Source organism: Strongylocentrotus purpuratus, unplaced genomic scaffold (assembly GCF_000002235.5).
Source record: "Strongylocentrotus purpuratus isolate Spur 01 unplaced genomic scaffold, Spur_5.0 spur5_scaffold_9, whole genome shotgun sequence".
Lineage (NCBI taxonomy): Eukaryota > Metazoa > Echinodermata > Echinoidea > Camarodonta > Strongylocentrotidae > Strongylocentrotus > Strongylocentrotus purpuratus.
The window spans coordinates 23951473-23970799 of NW_022145615.1; the positions used below are offsets into that span (position 1 = coordinate 23951473).

General features: G+C 37.0%; 1 protein-coding gene and 1 non-coding gene across 9 annotated transcripts in view; one reads left to right on the forward strand and one right to left on the reverse strand.

The window, feature by feature from the left end:
• The window catches only part of LOC575959 (chromodomain-helicase-DNA-binding protein 1), a 48357-nt gene extending 29807 nt beyond the window's left edge, over positions 1-18550 (reverse strand). For 3 of the 8 annotated variants that reach the window (XM_030976875.1, XM_030976876.1, XM_030976870.1), the window contains exons 1-17: positions 18476-18550; positions 17501-17624; positions 15704-16145; positions 12892-12975; positions 12440-12531; positions 11784-11905; positions 11239-11365; positions 10428-10561; positions 9653-9878; positions 8856-8956; positions 7766-7956; positions 6785-6909; positions 5253-5469; positions 4507-4599; positions 3099-3289; positions 2193-2381; positions 1367-1517 (exon numbers count right to left, since the gene is read on the reverse strand). In XM_030976875.1, the coding sequence (XP_030832735.1) occupies positions 1367-1517; positions 2193-2381; positions 3099-3289; positions 4507-4599; positions 5253-5469; positions 6785-6909; positions 7766-7956; positions 8856-8956; positions 9653-9878; positions 10428-10561; positions 11239-11365; positions 11784-11905; positions 12440-12531; positions 12892-12975; positions 15704-16145; positions 17501-17538 (2523 nt within the window). In that variant the 5' untranslated portion in view covers positions 17539-17624; positions 18476-18550. The other 5 variants (XM_030976877.1, XM_030976874.1, XM_030976873.1 and 2 more) reach the window with 4 other exon arrangements.
• Positions 18551-18675: 125 nt separating this feature from the next.
• TRNAV-CAC lies at positions 18676-18748 on the forward strand. Its single transcript has one exon. It is a non-coding gene; the product is annotated as a tRNA-Val (tRNA).
• The last annotated feature ends 579 nt before the right edge of the window (positions 18749-19327 follow it).

The window sequence follows — 19327 nt, forward strand, 5'->3', positions numbered from 1 at the left end:
AGGGGGTCACAGGGAGAGAGAGAGAGAGAGAAAGAGAGAAGGGGAGGAAGAGGTAATGAGGAAAGGGAGAAAGAAAAGGAGAGCGAGAGAAAAAGGTAGACAGAGAGAGATAGAGAGAGAGAGAAGGGGAGGAAGAGGGAATGAGGAAAGGGAGAAAGAAAAAGAGAGCGAGAGAAAAAGGTAGACAGAGAGATAGAGAGAGAGAGAGAGAAGGGGAGGAAGAGGGAATGAGGAAAGGGAGAAAGAAAAAGAGAGCGAGAGAAAAAGGTAGACAGAGAGATAGAGAGAGAGAGAAGGGGAGGAAGAGGGAATGAGGAAAGGGAGAAAGAAAAAGAGAGCGAGAGAAAAAGGTAGACAGAGAGAGAGAGAGAGAGAAGGGGAGGAAGAGGGAATGAGGAAAGGGAGAAAGAAAAAGAGAGCGAGAGAAAAAGGTAGACAGAGAGATAGAGAGAGAGAAGGGGAGGAAGAGGGAATGAGGAAAGGGAGAAAGAAAAAGAGAGCGAGAGAAAAAGGTAGACAGAGAGAGAGAGAGAGAGAGAGAGAAGGGGAGGAAGAGGGAATGAGGAAAGGGAGAAAGAAAAAGAGAGCGAGAGAAAAAGGTAGACAGAGAGTTAGAGAGAGAGAGAGAGAGAAGGGGAGGAAGAGGGAATGAGGAAAGGGAGAAAGAAAAAGAGAGCGAGAGAAAAAGGTAGACAGAGAGAGAGAGAGAGAGAGAGAGAGAAGGGGAGGAAGAGGGAATGAGGAAGGGGAGAAAGAAAAAGGCAGACAGAGACAGAGAAAGAAGCATGCGAGCACATGGACAAACAGATGGAGACATAAAAGGGGGAATATGTTTCTTGCTCAGTATCACATCTGTGGGTGCCAAAAGCAAGTTTCAACCTAATTATCTTTGGCATATTGACATATTTACTGTGTTTTATCCTAATATTATGGCTGGACTGTGCAAAATAGGAATAAGGATCATAAATAGAGAAATAAATTGCAATTGTTATTCATAAAATAGAGAAGTATCACTTATACCAGGAGCACATGCATCCAAATCACCACAAACTGGGAAGTTCTTAATTTCAAATATCTTAAATGGGTGTGTGCTGATTTCTGTCTGATAATGGTATGGTATTTCTAGAGTATCCAGTAGGCTTACGTTTGTACCATATGAGAGAGGGGGAGGATTGGGGAGTCTTGAAAAGGACTGTCGGTAATCTTTCTTTCTTGAGTGTGTGAAGAAAGATTACAGAAAGTTCTTTTCAGGACTCCCAAATCCTTCCCCTCTCTCACATGGTGCAACCAAAAGTCTACTGTATATCTAAATCACCATGCAAGCCGATATTTATAAGCAGCATCTATTTCCAGAGTGTTCATTCACCTTGAGGTCTGGATCAGACTCATCTTCTGGAGGTCTAATGAGTAGCGAGTGATTGCAGCATTTCTTCAGTTCCATCATGATGTTGATGAAGGAGCTTGTATTCCCCTTCAAACCTTTGCACAGGGCCTTGAAGTTCCTTGTCAAGATAAACCTATGGAATACAAGATGAAATACAAGATGAAATTCCATTGAAAGAATTAGAGTAATAAAAGACAGAAACTCATTCCTTCTAATAAAAACTACTATAAATTATAATTGCAGCAATAGAAAGTGCGGCTTTAGACATGAATCGATAATATAACATAACACTAGATACAATTACAGACATGATGCTGCTGTTAATATGAGATCCCGTACATTTGATCTACAGTTGCTCCTTTTTCCTTTCTCCTTCTGCTTCAACACTTGTATATGTGTATTGTGTATTTCCCACATCATAGCCTGGATAAAGTGTTTCAAAATCTACAGCTTATTAAAAATTGGAACATTCTTGTATTGCTGTTTCTGTGAGGAGCTCTATTCAAATGTTAAAATCTTCAAGATGCGGTGCCTTAAATTAACAGCGAAATTTAAATGACAGACATAGTTGTATAGGAGCTTATCATATCTATCAAAATAACCTACATGCAGTGTACTTAATGAAAGACTAAATACAGTCAAACCTGCTTCAGTGACCACCTGTCTACAACAAGCACATTTTTTGTTTATCATGAAAATGGTCTCTCATTGAAACATGTACTAAAGGAACCTGTCTACAAAGACCCATTTTTGTATCTCCCTTGGGCAATCGCTGTAGACAGGTTTGACTGTACAAAAGATAACCTACTTGTAGTACTGTTTCTGTAAAGAGCTCATCTCAACTCTCAAGATCCTCTCCACCTTGGCAGGAAGTGATTTCTCCACATCCTTCTTGACTCTCCTCAGCAGGAACGGCTCCAGCTCCTGGTGGAGACTGGCGTAACCGTTCTTGTCTGCTTGTGAAAACTCCTCCTCAAAGATCTCCCAAGTTGGAAACCTGGAAAGAAATGTAATTAAAATCAATGTTGTTACAGACAAGTCTAGTTATGATAAAGGAGCTTATAACAAAAATGAGATATATAGCAAACAAAATGTTGTCTCAAATTGCCAGATATTCTACTATTCAAGAGATTTACAAGATTTTATAGAATGTGGTTCTGTGATTATTCCTATGACTCAAATCTACCCTATCCCCTGCTGTGATCAGTCTTGTACACACAGTAATGGTATTTCCACCAAGTCTGGTGTCAGCAAAATATGGCCTTGTGCACATGGAAACTGATGACCCACTCCCTATAAGTTTTCTTGACACCAACTTGGTCATTTTTTACAATTTGCCAAAAGATCTACGACACATGTTGTGCTTCCATACCTGCCAACATTTGAAAATAAGAATTAAGAATTTTTAGCACGGTATGCCTTCAAAAATAAGAAATCGCACTTGTAGCGGCAGTGTAACTGGCAATAGCAATACGCGGTAAATCTGTACCAAAGAGCAAATACAAATTCACTGCTCGATCATGCAACTATTCAACGCATGCAATACGTGAACTCTCAAATCGCGGCACATGATAAAACAAGCTTATTTTGGCTTAAGCACCAGCAAAAAAACACAAAAAATCTTAATATTGTGAATTTTCAGGTCCTTAAAAATCCAGAAAATCAGAATATTCTGGATTATTCGGAAGGATTGGCGGGTATGTGCTTCTCTCACCTCTCTGGCATGATGAAGTGAAGTAAGGACCAGAGTTCCTTGAGTGAGTTCTGCAGAGGCGTCCCGGTGATGAGGAGTCTGTGGTTGGTTTCAAACTCTTTGAGTGACTTGTAGAGCAGGGAATCATCGTTCTTCAGCCTGTGGGCTTCATCGACCACCAGCACGGCCCAAGGCACGGCTCCAAGGAATGCCTGGTAGGAAGGGAAATTTGATACATTGATTAATTATTGCTTAATCCCAGACTTATCTTCTTGATAATATTTCTTCTTACATACCGGAAGAAATCTCCGCTCCTCAACAAAGAATTTTCTGATTGTCCCTACCACATCAACCAAAACGTATAGTTCTCGTGCTTTTTCAACGGCAGCGCCCGTCTCGTGGAACCAACTTCTTGACCAGCTTCGGATTGTTGGGAGCACTGACGGCTTTGGAAGAGCCCTGAAAACTTTTTTTTCTCGAGGGTTTCCTAGAGCTGCTTTATCCTTTTGCTGGTTAGGAGGTTGGTTCAACATAATGGGTATCTGTTTGTTGAATTTGTAATATGTAATGTCAAATAGTTTTACTAAGGTGTAATTATAGGGTAATTGGTTTACTTTCCCATAAATATTTTTTGTTATTTGGTAATCTACTTTGTTATTTATTATGTTGTTTATATATTCAAATGTGTCATGATTGTAAAGCGCAAAGAGAAATTTTCAATTTGATATGCCCTTGATAAATATTCTCTATTATTATTATTAATCATTTTGCAATACACTCTAATATACAAGAAAGTTGTTACTGCCACTTGACAATACACAGCTCATATGGCCTTTTTGCAGACAGCCGACAATTTACCGATGTAAATGTATGGTGATATTTTGGTAATTATAAATGTACGCAAATTGCATGCTGTTTAAAAATTGATATAAAAGCTAACAATGCATCATCTATGAGTACCTTTACAAGGACATTTTTTGTATATCAAAGATATTTTGTCTTACCTTCCATCCAAAACAATATGGGAACCATTGCATAAAACTTACCATCAATGGCAACTACCATGGTAACAGGGCTCAACAGCCAATCAAAATCAAGGTTTCCATGGTAGTTACCATTCATGGCAAAGTTACCATCAATGGTAATTGTTGTGCAACAGGGCCCTGGGTTCTATTATATTTGATGTTACTTCCTAAACCAATAGATAATGGACAAATTTATGTATACTGGATCTTTAATTAATTACCCCAAAATGAATCACCTCCCTGTGAGAATAAAGAAGATTGATCACACCAACATTTATTTTTTTCTCTGTGCTCTACTATTGGTTGGTGAAAGAAATAGTTCCAATCCCCCCCCCCCCCATACATCATAAATTATGTAAACCAAAACACGAACTAGGTCAGAGACAACGATGGAATATACTTACTTTGTCTTTAAGTAGAATTTCATAAGTTGTGAGGATTGCATTGAGTTTGAGTTTGTTCCTGTTTCCATGGACACACCACTCATACTCCCGGATCTGAAACAAAACAAAAGTAAAGAAATTAATGACATCAAGTGTACAATAAATACATATAGCAGTTGACAGAAATCAATTCAGCTAATAAACCTTGATCAGAGACTCAACAGCATTACAACATTTGATTGACTTTTTATCCGTTATGGATTGAAATCCAAAACTGCTACATTGTTGATGAGCACATGTTACACAAACATTAAACATGTGACAGAAGTCAACTATGATGGTCCGCTTGTTTCCATCTATTACTTTACCAAAGGAGGTACAGAGTTAAAGATAAAGTTGAGTTCTGGTCATGCGATTGCATTGTGAGAGAAACGTTGTGAAATCGATCAGAAAAGGTTGATCATCTAGCATTTAAGAATTGGTAGGTACTGCAAGGTTCTAGAATCATCAAAATGATCAGAAATTTGGCCCAGTCTTAGTAAAGTTACAAGCACTGTACACAGAAAGATGTATATGGGACTACACAAGCATGTGGCATACAAATCTGTCCCAATTTTTATGATGTTACATGCAATATTTAGAATATTAAGGCATTTGAAGAGCCATGCTTTTTAGGGAGCATTTTTTTTTATCTGATAACGCTCACAAATTATTTTTCACCTCTTCCCAGAACTCAACCATCTCTTTAATTCAAAACACAAACTTACACTGTTTCTACTGTTGATGTCTCCTATGTACACCACCACATTCATCTTGCTGTCCCAGGCTTCAAACTCCCTCTGCCACGACGTCATGGTGGAGAGCGGAACCACGATGAGGAATGGACCGTAGAGTTGATGGACATTGAAGAGATAGGAGAGGAAAGAGATGACTTGGATGGTCTTCCCCAATCCCATCTCGTCGGCAAGAATCACGCTGTTTCGCCTACAAAGAAAAAAAAAATTAAAAGCAGAAAATATAGATTGTATAAAAATGTCACCTTCCTCTGTTGTAAGTAACCATTCCTGTTTTCTTATTTAGAGATGTGATGTATCTAAAATGATAGCAAGTCTTCTAATCAAAAGCAAAGATACAATTGCCCATCTTTTATGTACATTTCAAATGATATCAAAGCGAATTGAGTTGTGATTGATTTGGAGAAATTGAAACTCTTTATAAGACAGAGTCCTATCATCAAAATGCGATGCACAAGTCAGTAATATTATAAATTATATACCTCACTTAAGTAATCCAGCAATCTGATTGGTCGAAATTGCATTCATAAACTTTAACTGTTCCCGAAAATTCCCGGTAACCATGGTTAAAAAACAGTTCAAAATCTCCATGGTTACCCCATAGGTTTACATGTTAAAAAATGGTCTGAGCGATCAAGGATACCGTACGTGTGCGAAGAATTGGTCGGTAATTTCAATACAATTGAATCTCGATCGATCTTACCGACAATTTTATCTTGCATTGTTGACATTAAGACGAAAATAAACTTCCAAAAACAAAAAAACAACATCTGCCGATAGATCTTGATCTAAATTCGTGCCAATATGCATTGCAAAAGAAGGGCCTGTTTAATGGAGCAGCCGCGAAGCTTCCACCACGCGAAGCCGTTTTCAATCCATTTTAATGTATATATAAGAAAAAACTGCAGTGCATGGGAACAGAGCGCGATAGCCGAGCGGTTTAAGGCGGCGGTTTAACGTTACGTCACCTTTGGTACGCAAGAGTTCGAATCCCATCTTCGACAAATTTTTTTTTTTTTTTAATTTTTTTATTTGGCATATAAAAGTATTAATGACTGCTTTAATATTCGAGAAATAGTTGTTTTTATACGCTCTCGGGAAGGTTACAATTGGGCTATTGCCCTCGGCACGCCTCGGGGCAATAGCACCATTCTAACCTTCCCTTGAGCTTATAAAAACAACTATTTCTCTCAAAGCAGTCATTAATACTATACTATGAAAACATGATACACAGTTGATAATTTGCATATAAGATACATGTTTTGTTTCTACTGTTCATGACAAATATTGGCAACATCTTGTAGCTATTGTGGTGTAGAGTGAACTAAGATTTTTACTTTAGGAAGCTACATCAGTACATTCTCACATCAGAAATAGTCAGAATTACGTCCCTTGAGAATGATTTAATCATCAAATGCAACACCATCCTTGCCAAATAACGACTAGGCACGATGCCATGCATTGGGTAAGACATCTTCATTTGACCTTTGACCTTTTCTACTTACTTGCACCAGGAGTGTGCAAGCCAGTTGAGGCCATCCAATTGGTAGTCCCTCAGTTCAAGCTCGTCTGTGCCTATGTACGTAGGCTGTTTCTTCAGAGCAGCAAACCGGGGTCTACTTTTTAGCACCTGGAAAAGATAGCAAAGAGACAATATTGAGGCTGCTGCCGGAAAAAATGACCCCCAAAACAACAGCAAAAGAAACATGAAAATTCCTACACCCTGCTATACCTTACATTTTAATTGATGAAGATGGGCACAACAATTTTCAATACCTGATTCTATTTTGAAAACATTTTCTCGATATTGCATGGTTTCTGAGTAGTTTGTGCATCTTTGGGGCAATGTACATTCTATTGGATGCGATTTCATACTGCTTACAGCATAGCAAGAAGTTCTTTTTCTCATGATTGCAATTATCATCAAATGCCAGGTCTGTTACAGACATCAGCAGTCAAGGCCCTCCATTTCTGTCTATTATCTGCTATTCTTAAAAAGCTGGTATTGCTGATTTCATTTTTGGTTCCCATTTGTTCTGGGAAAAATGATGCAAATGCAAAATGATGGGCATTCCCTTCCCCTGCTTCTCTTTCCAACTATAGATTATCCTTTATGTATATATGACCGACAAATTGAATTTGCCTCTTTCTTACTGTGTTGATGAGTGATGGTCTTACCCTTTGCTTTTCTTAACACTTTTCCATTTATTAATCTTTTCTGTCCATGATACATTCATAACCATTATAAAAAACCAGGGCCCCGTCTTACAAAGAGTTGATATCACAACTTATTTGCGATTGATATCAATCACAATTTTGTTCATAAGAGATGGGAGACTGCAAATTTGCAATTGACTGGAGGACTTGCGATTGATTTGGATAAATTGTAACTCTTTGTAAGACGGGGCTCAAGTCTCTTTAGCGTCAAATCTTCTTTAAAGCTCTTCTTTTTTTTTTGTCCGATTATAAGGGACCAAATTATTCACCTTTGCACTCCTGGCAGGTATCTTCTGTGACTTGCTGCGTATTGTGTAGTCCTCGATACAGTGCTGGAAGTCTCTGGAGATGAGCTCTCCATCCTCCCACGTGCAGTCGGCATAGGGAAGCCCCTGCCACTTCACAAAGTAGTCTGGGTAACCTGACTGGTAGTCACCAGGCTGCTTCTGGTTCGTGTGAGCTGAAACACAAATTTCATTCATTCAATAATTTTCATTAATTATTAAATATTCAAGATTCCGTTGAATCGCATCATGACAGGAAGTATGCATTCAGTAATAGGAGCCAACAAATTAAAGCCACACTGTCCTACTTGTAGCTACTTGCTCCCTCTATATAGAAAGCAATGCGTAATCGATGACTGTTGGTCCCCCACGGTTCCCTTTTTCTTATGTTAATTGAGAGCTGATTTGATGAAATAACCACCTGTCAGTGACCATGCAGGGAGGTCTAATCTCTCCTGGTCAAACTAGTGCAGACAGGCTTTAATTTTCATTTTTTAATAAAATATTCAAGGTTCCATTGAATCACATCATGACAGTGTAAGTATACGTTAATATATGGAACCAACAAATTAGATTTAGGTATCATTTCACTCGCTATTCTTACAGATGAAATGTGAATGCAGACTGTTCTAATGAAAACCTAAAGACTAATTTAGGCCTAGATTTCAAATATATCTTAAACATGTTCATAAGGTGGATTTCCTTACTCAAATTATAATATAGATCAACACTGCTATAAATCAACCTATTTGAATGTCATTCACTTCACATTGCTACTGTCAATGAGATATGAGGAATGGATGTTTCTTACACCAGTGCTTCATTATTCTCCTTTGTATGAAATGCACATCAAAAGATGGGACATGGAAGGGGATAGAAACTTTTGAACCAACTCTTTTTTTCCCTCTCTTCTAAATACAACTGCATATAAACCAACAAGTCAAAGTAAATGTATCAACAGTAGCAGACATTTTAGGCAATTCAAATAATGTCACAAGATGAATGTGCCAACCAAGAATGTAAATTTCATCCATTTGTCAGCAATGACAATACTCCAGTTCTATAGGGTACTCACCTATGACTCTCTCGACCCTCTGGCATTGGTCAAAGAGTTGCATGGTCATCTCATATTGACATTCAAAGTACTCTATGTCCTCTGGAGATGCAATGCGTTTCCTGCACAACAAAAAGATACAAAGAATTCCATGTAAGAAGGTCTCCTGATATCACTGCTGAAAGTCAGTCCTTTTCACTAACATATATTTAATAATAATAATAAATTGTAGAATAATTATAATAATAATACTCAGTTTTTATAAAGCGCTTATTACAATCACTAAGCGCTTCCAAACTTGGAGATTATTACCCCAGCTTTAGTTGAAGCGTCGTGGTCTAGTGGATAAGTCATCAGACGATGAATCCCATGGTCCGCGGTTCAAGTCCTGCCACGTCACTAATGTCCTTTGGCAAGACATTAATCTACATTTGTCACACTCGACCCAGGTGAGGTAAATGGGTAGCTGGTAGGAATAAATTCCTTGAAATGCTAGAGCGCCCGAATGGCAGTCACGCTGAAGCCAGGGAAATAATCGTGCAGCGCCAGAAGTGTCAAGTTTGAGTTTGACAGACATGAGCGCTCTACAAGAACCCACACTATCATTATCATTATTATATTCTCCTCAGTTTAATAGACATACTGTATGATGCGTGTATATGACATACATATTTTCAACTTTAAGAAGTCCTGACAACATACAAGTGTACTCCTCTGCATTAAAAAATATCCTTACACAACTACATAAGAAAATGGACTCATCTGGCTAATAATGCTGCCCCCCTCCCCACCCTAAATCAGCCACAGTGGACACTTACCATTGCTCTATCTCATCTTCCCTCTGAATAAAGTTCTCCAACTTCTTCATCCCTCGGACCTTCTGTGTTCTTAGTCCAGCCTCGGACTCCCAGGTATTGTGAATGTGAGCCCAAGACTTCCACTTGATCAGGTACTGTTTCTCCGTCTCTTCCGTCTCAAGGTCTATATCAGCGTTTGGATCACCATCGGTCTCCACAGCGTACACGGTGGTTATGCCTCCAGTTTCTGGGTGAAGAGTAAATTGGGATTGATAAACAGTCATTCACAAAGTCTACAGCGGTACATGGAATGGAGGGAATTCATTTAATCATCACTACTGTATACAATTTTTCTCTCACATTTTTTAAATGCAATTGGACATAATAAATTCTTTATCATATTTTTTTCTTCTTCATTTCATACTTTTGGTTTCTTTTCATTCTTTTTCCTCCCCCTTTTTTGTTGGGAAGGTGAGGGGGGCTTACCCGATTATGAGAAGAAAAAAAATATTTGAAAAGACCTATATTACTACTATTCATAAAATGGTGCAGAATGTATCCAATGATGATGTTGTGGCACATCATGTTACATTTATTTTGGCATTACTTTTAGGTTATGTCAAGTTAGAATAATATCAAACTCATCCATGATGAATTTATTGCACTAGTTATGAGATTCAATCAACTAGATAGTAATATCTATTTCTATTTCTATCTATGTGACTCGTATTGTAAGGCAAACAAGGAGTTAACTCAAGATTAAAAGTTAATTCAGTATAAAGTACTGTATACTCACTTCCTAGTCTTCCAATACGTTGACAAAGCACTCTCTCGATCATCTCACTGTTGTCATCGACTAGCTCCTGACCAGGGACTGCTTCAATGATCTCATCAGAATCAGTTGCTTGGTCACTGTCCTCTTTGTAACTGCTCATATTTTGAAATCAGAACAACATTTATTTATTTATTTATATATTTGAACATATTTCATCAGGAAAACAAGATCAGAGAGGACTGCTTTACATCCTGGTCCTAACAATTGCTAACTAAACTTTGGAGAAACACCGGTGTTGGTCACTGGATTAATATTTTCTTTGTGACTGTTTGTATGGCAAAGGAAAGATGCAACAATCAAAGAGATGACAGAAAACCAGTGCTGGTCAATGTCAAGGATATGGAGTTAATGTTTCTCAAGTGGTGCTTTTGAATTAAGGGCATTGTTTCACAAATCATCAAAGTATGAGTTTGCTGATACCCCACTTAACTGGTAAAACATTTCAAAACAGGCGCCTAAAAAATTCAAGGATAATGAAGACTTGTGAGAAATATAAATGCATCAGTACATTCTCACATCAGAGATATCAGAATTACGTCCCTTGAGAATGATTTAGTCATCACATGTATATTCATAAGTCTCATACGCAATTCCAAACAACAAAAGGAGCCCTGAAACAAAACTTACACTTCCAAATTTGTTTATAATGACTTGGGTGTAAATGATATCTTATATTATTATTGTTATTTCACCAGTGCTCTAGTAGAGCATTTCCTAGCTAATTGCCCATTGCTCTGTTGTATTTTCATTACTGATCAACATGTTATCTTACCTCACACCAGCAGCCGCCTTCCGCCTTGATGCTGCCCTCTTGATATCCTCACTGTCGGTATCGTCTTCACTTGACAGGCTTTTGTGTTTATGTTTTAAAGGTTTTTTGGATGATGAATTTTGCCTCCCTGTGATAACAGCAAACAGATATATTGTGTGGTCAGACAGAGCATTGCAAGCATTCATTTACAGTATAGCATTACAGCATATCTGTACTTTTACTTCACAAATGATTTTTTCATAGTCAACTTTTAACTTGGTGTGATACCTCTGTCCTCTTTTATTCTATCTTCCAATTGATGGCTAATCTTTAAAGTGGTATAATTTATCCTGAAATAAAACACACCACTGTATACTTATATCTAAAGTTATGCCTGATAACTAAAGTTTTTGGTAGTAATGAACATCTCACTTCTGTGACATATGAGCATTTGGGGAAATTATGTAGACTATCCTACATTACTTGGTATGTACATGAATGTGATGCTATAATATTCCTTTAAACTCTGTGCCGATATTGGTTTGTCTTGAAGTATTTCTGCTTACCCTTTTTCTTCACCGGCCTTTTCTTTCTCATGTTGCCAGCCTTCTTGTTCGAAGGGCTAAAGTCTGATTCTTCGCTTCCCTCCTCGTCTTCGTTGTCATTGTCGTCAGAGGTGTCACTTAACCTGCGTCCACAAAATGAAGAAATATGAGTATGAAATAATATATACACAAATAAACAGAAACGCTGCAAAAACTTTCAAAATAACTTGGGTAATGTGTAACCAAAAGTTTAGTTCTTAGAGGCAAAGAAATTGGACCATCATCCTATTACACTATCTAAAGAAACAAGTGCCAATGCAATGATAACAGAAATTGTTGCTCATGTACGTTACTTCACTCAGCTCTCCCTCTCATTCGCTTCTTTTATAGCTGTTCCCGTAATCATTTACATCAATAGCACAAAAGAATATGCAAGTTGTCTACCTCACTCCTCTAAGCCATACCCAGTTCCATACTTAAAAGCCACACTGTAATACTTGTAGCTACTTGCTCCCTCTATAAAGAAAACTTCCCCAATCGGTGCCTGTTTGTCCCCCATGATCCTCTTTTTTTATGTTAACTGAGAGCTGATTTGATGAGATAACCCCCTGTCCAGTGACCTTGCAGGGCAGACTAATCCCTCCTGTAAACTAGTACAGATAAGCTTTAACACTGACCTTTTGCCAGGCCTTCCTCTTCCTCGGCTTGAGGTACTTGCACTTCTTCGTCGCTTCATAGGTGTCGTCTCATCGTCTTCGTCTGATCCTTGCTGTAACGATATGAAAAATAATGAGCACTTCATCTTTTGATATCACTACACATATTTTAATTGTTTATTTATCTCAGGCTTTATTTTTAAAGCCTGCATGATCCACTTCATATATATATATACTGGGACATACTTGTATACTGCGTTCATCTTGTGTTATTTATCAATGGCGGCAGATTTTAGTGTTTCACAAGATGTATAAAGATTTCTCATTGCACTCTTCACATTTTCATTGTTGCACATGTGCCTTTGCAAGGTAGAAAAACATATTCATGAGTTTGGAGTACTAACCCTAACATGACATCTAATTCTATACTAAAATAACCATCATAAACTCCATATCTTCTTCTTTGTCCATACCTTAATGACTTGAAATCTGTCCACTTCTTTCCTTGACCTTGCTGATCTTCTCACACCGTAGATATCTGGGTACTCCTCCCACATCTGTTAAAGAACAAGCAAATACCACTTAATAACGACCAAACACTGTTATTTCAGGAGCAAATTACTACACTCTTAATCATTGGTCAAGAGTGTACTTCATTTGTCGGAACACATTCCTATTTGCCAAGGGTGACACAACTTGTGTAAGGTTAAAGGGCAATCAAACCTTTGCAATGATTTAATTAGCAACAAAAAAAAGGAACAGAATGGCGGAATTAAAAATTAATCATACCAATAATAAGAAAGTTATGACTACTTGAAATATGAGATCACTAAATATATAAGAATCGCAGGTAATTCGGTCACTGGATTGTGATGTATTCAAGGACAACTCTCCTGTTTGTGATGTAGACAAAAAGTCGTAAATTTATGTTTTTTCTCCAAAGTGCCTTCAATGAAAATGCCAAATTATTTTAAAAGAAAATGAACTAATACCTGAATATGTTCATATCAAGCTAAATAAAATATGTTCAATGAGTGTTAAAATTTTCAGAGTACATGTGTCTCATTTCACAAGAAATTTTAATTGTGTGTTTACATTTTTCCTGGCCAAGCAACTGCATGACCAATATCAATCTCCTGTAATTCGTTCATTCTCATTGTGGTAACTGAAGTTTAAAAAAAATCAAACAAGATTTCAAATTTTCTACATTTACAACTGTCCTTGCTTTTTTCAGTTTTACATGTACATGTACAGTACACGTACTCAGAGATGCCAACCTCTTGACACAAAAAAACAGACTGAGTATCCTAAAAAAAAATTTTTTTAAATCAGATTTTAGATAGAAAAATAAGATTTTCACGAAAACTCGGCACTTGTCGGCCCGGGCCAGTAAAATTTCAGAAAAATGTTTTACTGGTAAGTACGGTCAAGTAAAATGTTTGCTCTTTCATAAAATTTACTGAGAAAATTGTTAAGCAAAGTTTTTGATGGAGTTGCGGGGCTTTACTCGTACATGTTTCTATGCGATTCCGCTGTTTTTATGGGTTTAAAAAAAAAAAAAAAAAAAAATTTAAATCATATTTTAGGTGATATCGTATTATCGTATTTCACTCTTATTATCGTACTAAATACGATTTAATCCTACTGGTCGGTATCTCTGTGTACTGTATATATCAAATTATTATTTTCCACACCAAATTTTCCATGATCAATCATTACTGGTCATGGTTAAATAAAAGAGAGTCATGAAATAGAGAAGTTGTTTGTCACAAGAGAGACTTGCAGGTAAGGCTGTGCACAACAGTGTAATGAGGTACCAGAGTACACTCCCAGGCTTACAAGCGAATACTCGAATCTTCGCACGCCACGTTTTTTTTTAATTGTTTTTTTTTTTAAACTTTTGATTTTTGATCTTTTTGATTTTTTTTTGCCACCACCATATCACTGGATCAGTATCCCAGGTCCGTCGCCGAAAACGCATGCAATTTTACTTTGAGCTGCAGTTGAAGGCGCTGATTTAATAATAATAATAACAGTAAACAATGCTGTTTTAAAAACCAAAGATGGCAGAATAATCCATTTTCCTCCGTGTCCAAACGGAAATCCGGACATTTGGTCCCAGTTTCTGAGTGGTGAGTTTGACAGTGCTTGAGTTGGGAAACATTTTTACCGAAGGTACCATGCCAGCGGCTGCCGCTCTCCCTGGCACAGGTAAGCGTCGGCCTGGACAGTGCTAGGTGCTGGGATTTTTTTGCGGCCGAATATTCGAGTATGAAAAATCGTACGAGTAGTTGTCAACAATGCGGGTACTCGAGCATTCGACTACTTGTCGCAGCCCTACTTGCAGGTTAACTTTACATGTACATACCTGTATGACCTCAAAAAACCTTTGACCTTAGCATGTGACCCTCAACAACACTATAACGTTAATGTCCTCCAAAAATGTCTGACACAAGTTTGGTCACAACAGGATCAAGGTTACCTAGTTATTTTTTGACAATAGGTTTTTATGGTAAACTCTAAAATATGACCTTTGACCTTAGCATTTGACCCTTGACAGCACCATAACATCCTCAAGTGCATATCGGACCTAAGTATGGTCACTATCTAGGATGAACTGTTGCCAAGTTATTTTGTCACAAGAGAGTCTTTCAGGTAAACTTTAAAATTAAGAAAGAAAACAGATGCCCCTTTTTCTCAACTCCATGTTTGACTACCGGTAGATAAAAAAATATGAAAATAAAAAAATAAATAAAACATCTACTTGTATGTTAATTGACCTCAGTGACTGTCAAGGTTTTAAAATTCAATCATTAAAATTACAGTTGAAAGCAAAACTGTTAATAACTTAATAACATTTCATTAAAAGATTTGAATAATTATATATATATTTTTAAAATATATATAAAATATTCACTACATGTACATGTACAGAGTTATAAGTGGAATATCAGTTGATGTTCATTTGGAAAGCAGCAAATAGCAACAAGAATAGGTCAAGAATTAAGATCCTAATATTATATCAGAAAATAAAAAATAAACTTTGCAATGGGAAATTACTACACATAGGACTACTGTAACATCCTACAAATGTGCTCATCCCAGGAAGAGTTTCATTAGCAATTTGCAGATCATCAAGAAATACAATCGGAAATCATGGTCTCAAATCAGCAACACCTTTGAATCCAAGCCACAACACGACAAACAATCCTTCTTAGGCCAGCACGCCAGTAATGCATTATCGACAGGCATAGTAACACACAGTATAATCCCAAAGAGACTTACCATCTTCAGTTCTTCCATGCTATCTTTTCGACTGAGCCGACGTCCACCTAACTTGTGATCACTTCCTGAATCATCTGATCCATCATCGTTGCTACCTTCCTCGTCTTCCGCTTCACCGTCTTCATCCTCTTCCTCTTCCTCCTCGTCTTCATCTTGATTCTCATCCTCATCTTCTTCTTCCTCCTCTTCCCCATCCCCTTCTTCCTCTTCTTCTTCTTCTTGCTCTTCTTGATCATCATCATCGTCGTCACCATCTCCTTCTTCCTCCTCTTCTTCTTCCTCTTCCTCCTCCTCCTCCATATTATTGTCTGAACCAGAGGCAGAATGTGCCTCTGAATGACTGACAGCCTCTGCCTCAGAGTGCTCTTCTGATTCAGAGGCAGAGCCAGAGTGGTTCACCTCATCGCTACTATCCCGCTGCGGTGAAGCATTTTCATCAGCACTAGAAGTAAATGAAGGAAAGTTAGTTACTGACTGATTCACAATGCATCTACATGTAATGGTATTTGTACAGCAACCAAAGTGTAGAATCAAAGTTGGGTCAAAAGTTACTTTCCAAGATGGGCCAATTGCAAAGTAATTTATAGAAAAGTTCAGAAAACAAACAATACGTAACTCATGAAAGCAAGTAGATATTTAGAGGAAACACACGAACAAAAAAAAAATAAGAAAGATAAGGAAGAATTAATAAAAAAATACAGAAGTGAAAGGAGAAGAACAGAAAGAAAATTAAGAAAAAGAAAAAAATTAAGAAGAAAGAAAAAAATACAAAACTTCAGAAAAAACGGAAAGTAAATCTTCAATAACATGCATATTTGCAAGCCCATAAAATCTTGAATTTTTGTTTTAGAAATATTATGTAGCAGCTAGACTTGCATCCCCATCCAAAAAGGTACATCAAATTTATTACCCAAATTATGAAATACAATTTTGCAAACTTTTCCAAAGTGCTGACAATTTCCAAAGTGTTGTGATTTTAAAATTTCAAGTTTCAACAACAATATTTAACAATTGAATAGTTTGTTTATTGCAAGTGCATACGGACATACATATAGGCCTACATAATATCATTTGAAGAATTTTTTGGTGTAGATCTAATTCTCGATCAATTATAACAGCTAAGCAATATTGCATGGCAAAGTCAATTTCCCAGAAGAAAAGGAAAAGGAGTGAAAAGAAATTGTTAACGATAGCACACTCCCAACTTATATCTTGTGTAAATAGTGTTTTATCAAACATGCACTTTAATCTGGTCTATGCAAGGCCCTCTACACGGACATGTAGCATCAGCACTCAGAATAATAATGCCACACATATAAGAATGATCAAATTATAAATAAACTGGTACTGGTGAAAGTGATCAGCATTCTTTCAGCTTATAAACTATCTTCTAAATAGTTTTAAAATAAATTCCACTTGGGAAAAAAGTGGTACTTGGCTATAGGGTCCAGTACCATAAATGCTATACATGACTCTTTGAAACTGTAAAGATTTGCAAAGCAATATATACAGTACTAGTAATATAGGAATTGGATCTGTAGCTCCAGATAAAATGATGTAGTGTTCAGACTCCACGATATCTTGTTCTTCACAAAAAAATTACCTTCATATCACTAGTAGAATATACATGTAGCTTTAAGCCCTAACCATGACATCATAAGTACCAAACAAATATAACTGTACAACATGTTAAGATAACAGGGTGAAACAAAATCTTCTATGAATTAGACCCTAGATTTTCTGGAAAGAGCCTACAAAAAATGATGAGGAAAACATATTGATCAACTTTTTACTCACCTTGAGTTATCCTCTTCTGCTGAGGAATTGCTGTCCATGATGTGTGGAACTTGAGCAGAGTTGTTTGGGGGCTGAATTTAGCACGTATGCAATGAAAATTATGACATTTCATGCCAATAGTCCACTGCAAAATAGAAACAAGGTGAACACAAAGAAAATTATTTTATGATTCAAGTGCAAAATTGCAAAGAGAAGAGTAAAATCATACAAAAATGTAAAAAATAGGTATAAAATGCTATTTTTAACCAAGCAAAGTTTTAAAATGAATTATTTTATACAGAATAGTACTACAGAAAGCTGGTTTTAGTGACTTTTTAGTACAGTCCCATACATTAAGAAAACTGTCGCTAGAACTTTCCAAAGCCATTTCTGTGAAAAGAAAGAATAACCACTTCATGTGCAAAAGAACCAATGGACCAAATTTTCACCTCAACATAATAAGTATTAACCAAGGAACACTGTGGGAACAAGGTTTAATAATTTTATAAAGAAATACAGTGAAAAAACAGATGAATAACATAAACATTTGTGCAAGCAAATTCAACAAGTCAGGTCATTTCAAATCCTTGAAAAGGATGTCTTTCGTCTTTTAAAACAAAGCGATACAAATAAAAATCACACCACTGAATTTTCATAAAAGCTTACAAATCACAGGACTACAGCTCATATACTGAGATTGTCACATTTGATGAAAAAAATGGTTCAAAACACACCCACAGGAAAACTCCGTACAGAATCGACAGTTACGTGCATTACAACATGTCTTCCCATTCTCGTCTCTCGCAAAAAAATGGCTTCCCACTCTCTCGCTCGGTCAAAATACAAGCTCGTACGGCACTAATAACTGTTAAAATGTGAGATGTTGAAGAGCTTAGAAACAATAAATCTGATCATCACTAATAACTAAGAACACGGCTGACTCAAACTTAACTGAACTGAGTGCTTAAAGTGCAAGAGGAATGGTATAAAAATCACCTCTTTGGGATAAGTGAAGCTTGGTCTGGAAAAGACGCCATGCTAGATGATCCCTTGTATATTTTTTTCTTCAGCCCAATGTTTATTGCATTCTGGGTAATGCGCAGTAACAAAGAGCTGAGTGTACAGAGCAGGAAAGAGCAATTTAGAGTACTCTTTATGTTATATGACGTTATTATTTCCCAGAAACAGACGTGAAGGTTTTCGTAGTGTAGTGGTTATCACGTGCGCCTCACACGCGCAAGGTCCCCGGTTCGAGCCCGGGCGGAAACATTTTTTTTACCCTATTAATAAGTTCCACAATCTTCTTTCTACTCTTTGAGTTACATACTAAATATATACCCATGAACATTCAACAACTCGAGTACAAATGAAGAAAAACTTGAAGGTATTCGCTTTTTTCCCATCGTTGCTAACGATGCCCTCAGGAAATGTTATATCTTATCTTGCGAGGTTGCATAGCGACCGAGATGGAATACTTCACGAGTTCTAAATACTGAACTTTGCATTTTTTCTCTTAAGTCTTCTCATCATTAATATTAGACAGTTTTTGCGTCTCCCAAATATTTCGCGTATTACCCTCATTCAACATTTGCTAGGAAGAGGCTGACTTCTTGAATGGCCGACCACAGTTTGGTATTAAAGCAAAAGTAATGATCACTTAGACAAATTTTGAGAAGTCTCAAAATTTCGGAAAAATTTAGAAAAACAAATTTCGGTAAAAAAAATAGTTTCGTGAAAAAATTATTTCCTCCCAAAAAAAAGTTTTCTGAGTGTCTTTGTTCAGTTTGCTTGTTTGTTTCGTTATGTTATAGAATTGGTGTGCACATTATATTTTGTCAAGTTTGAAAA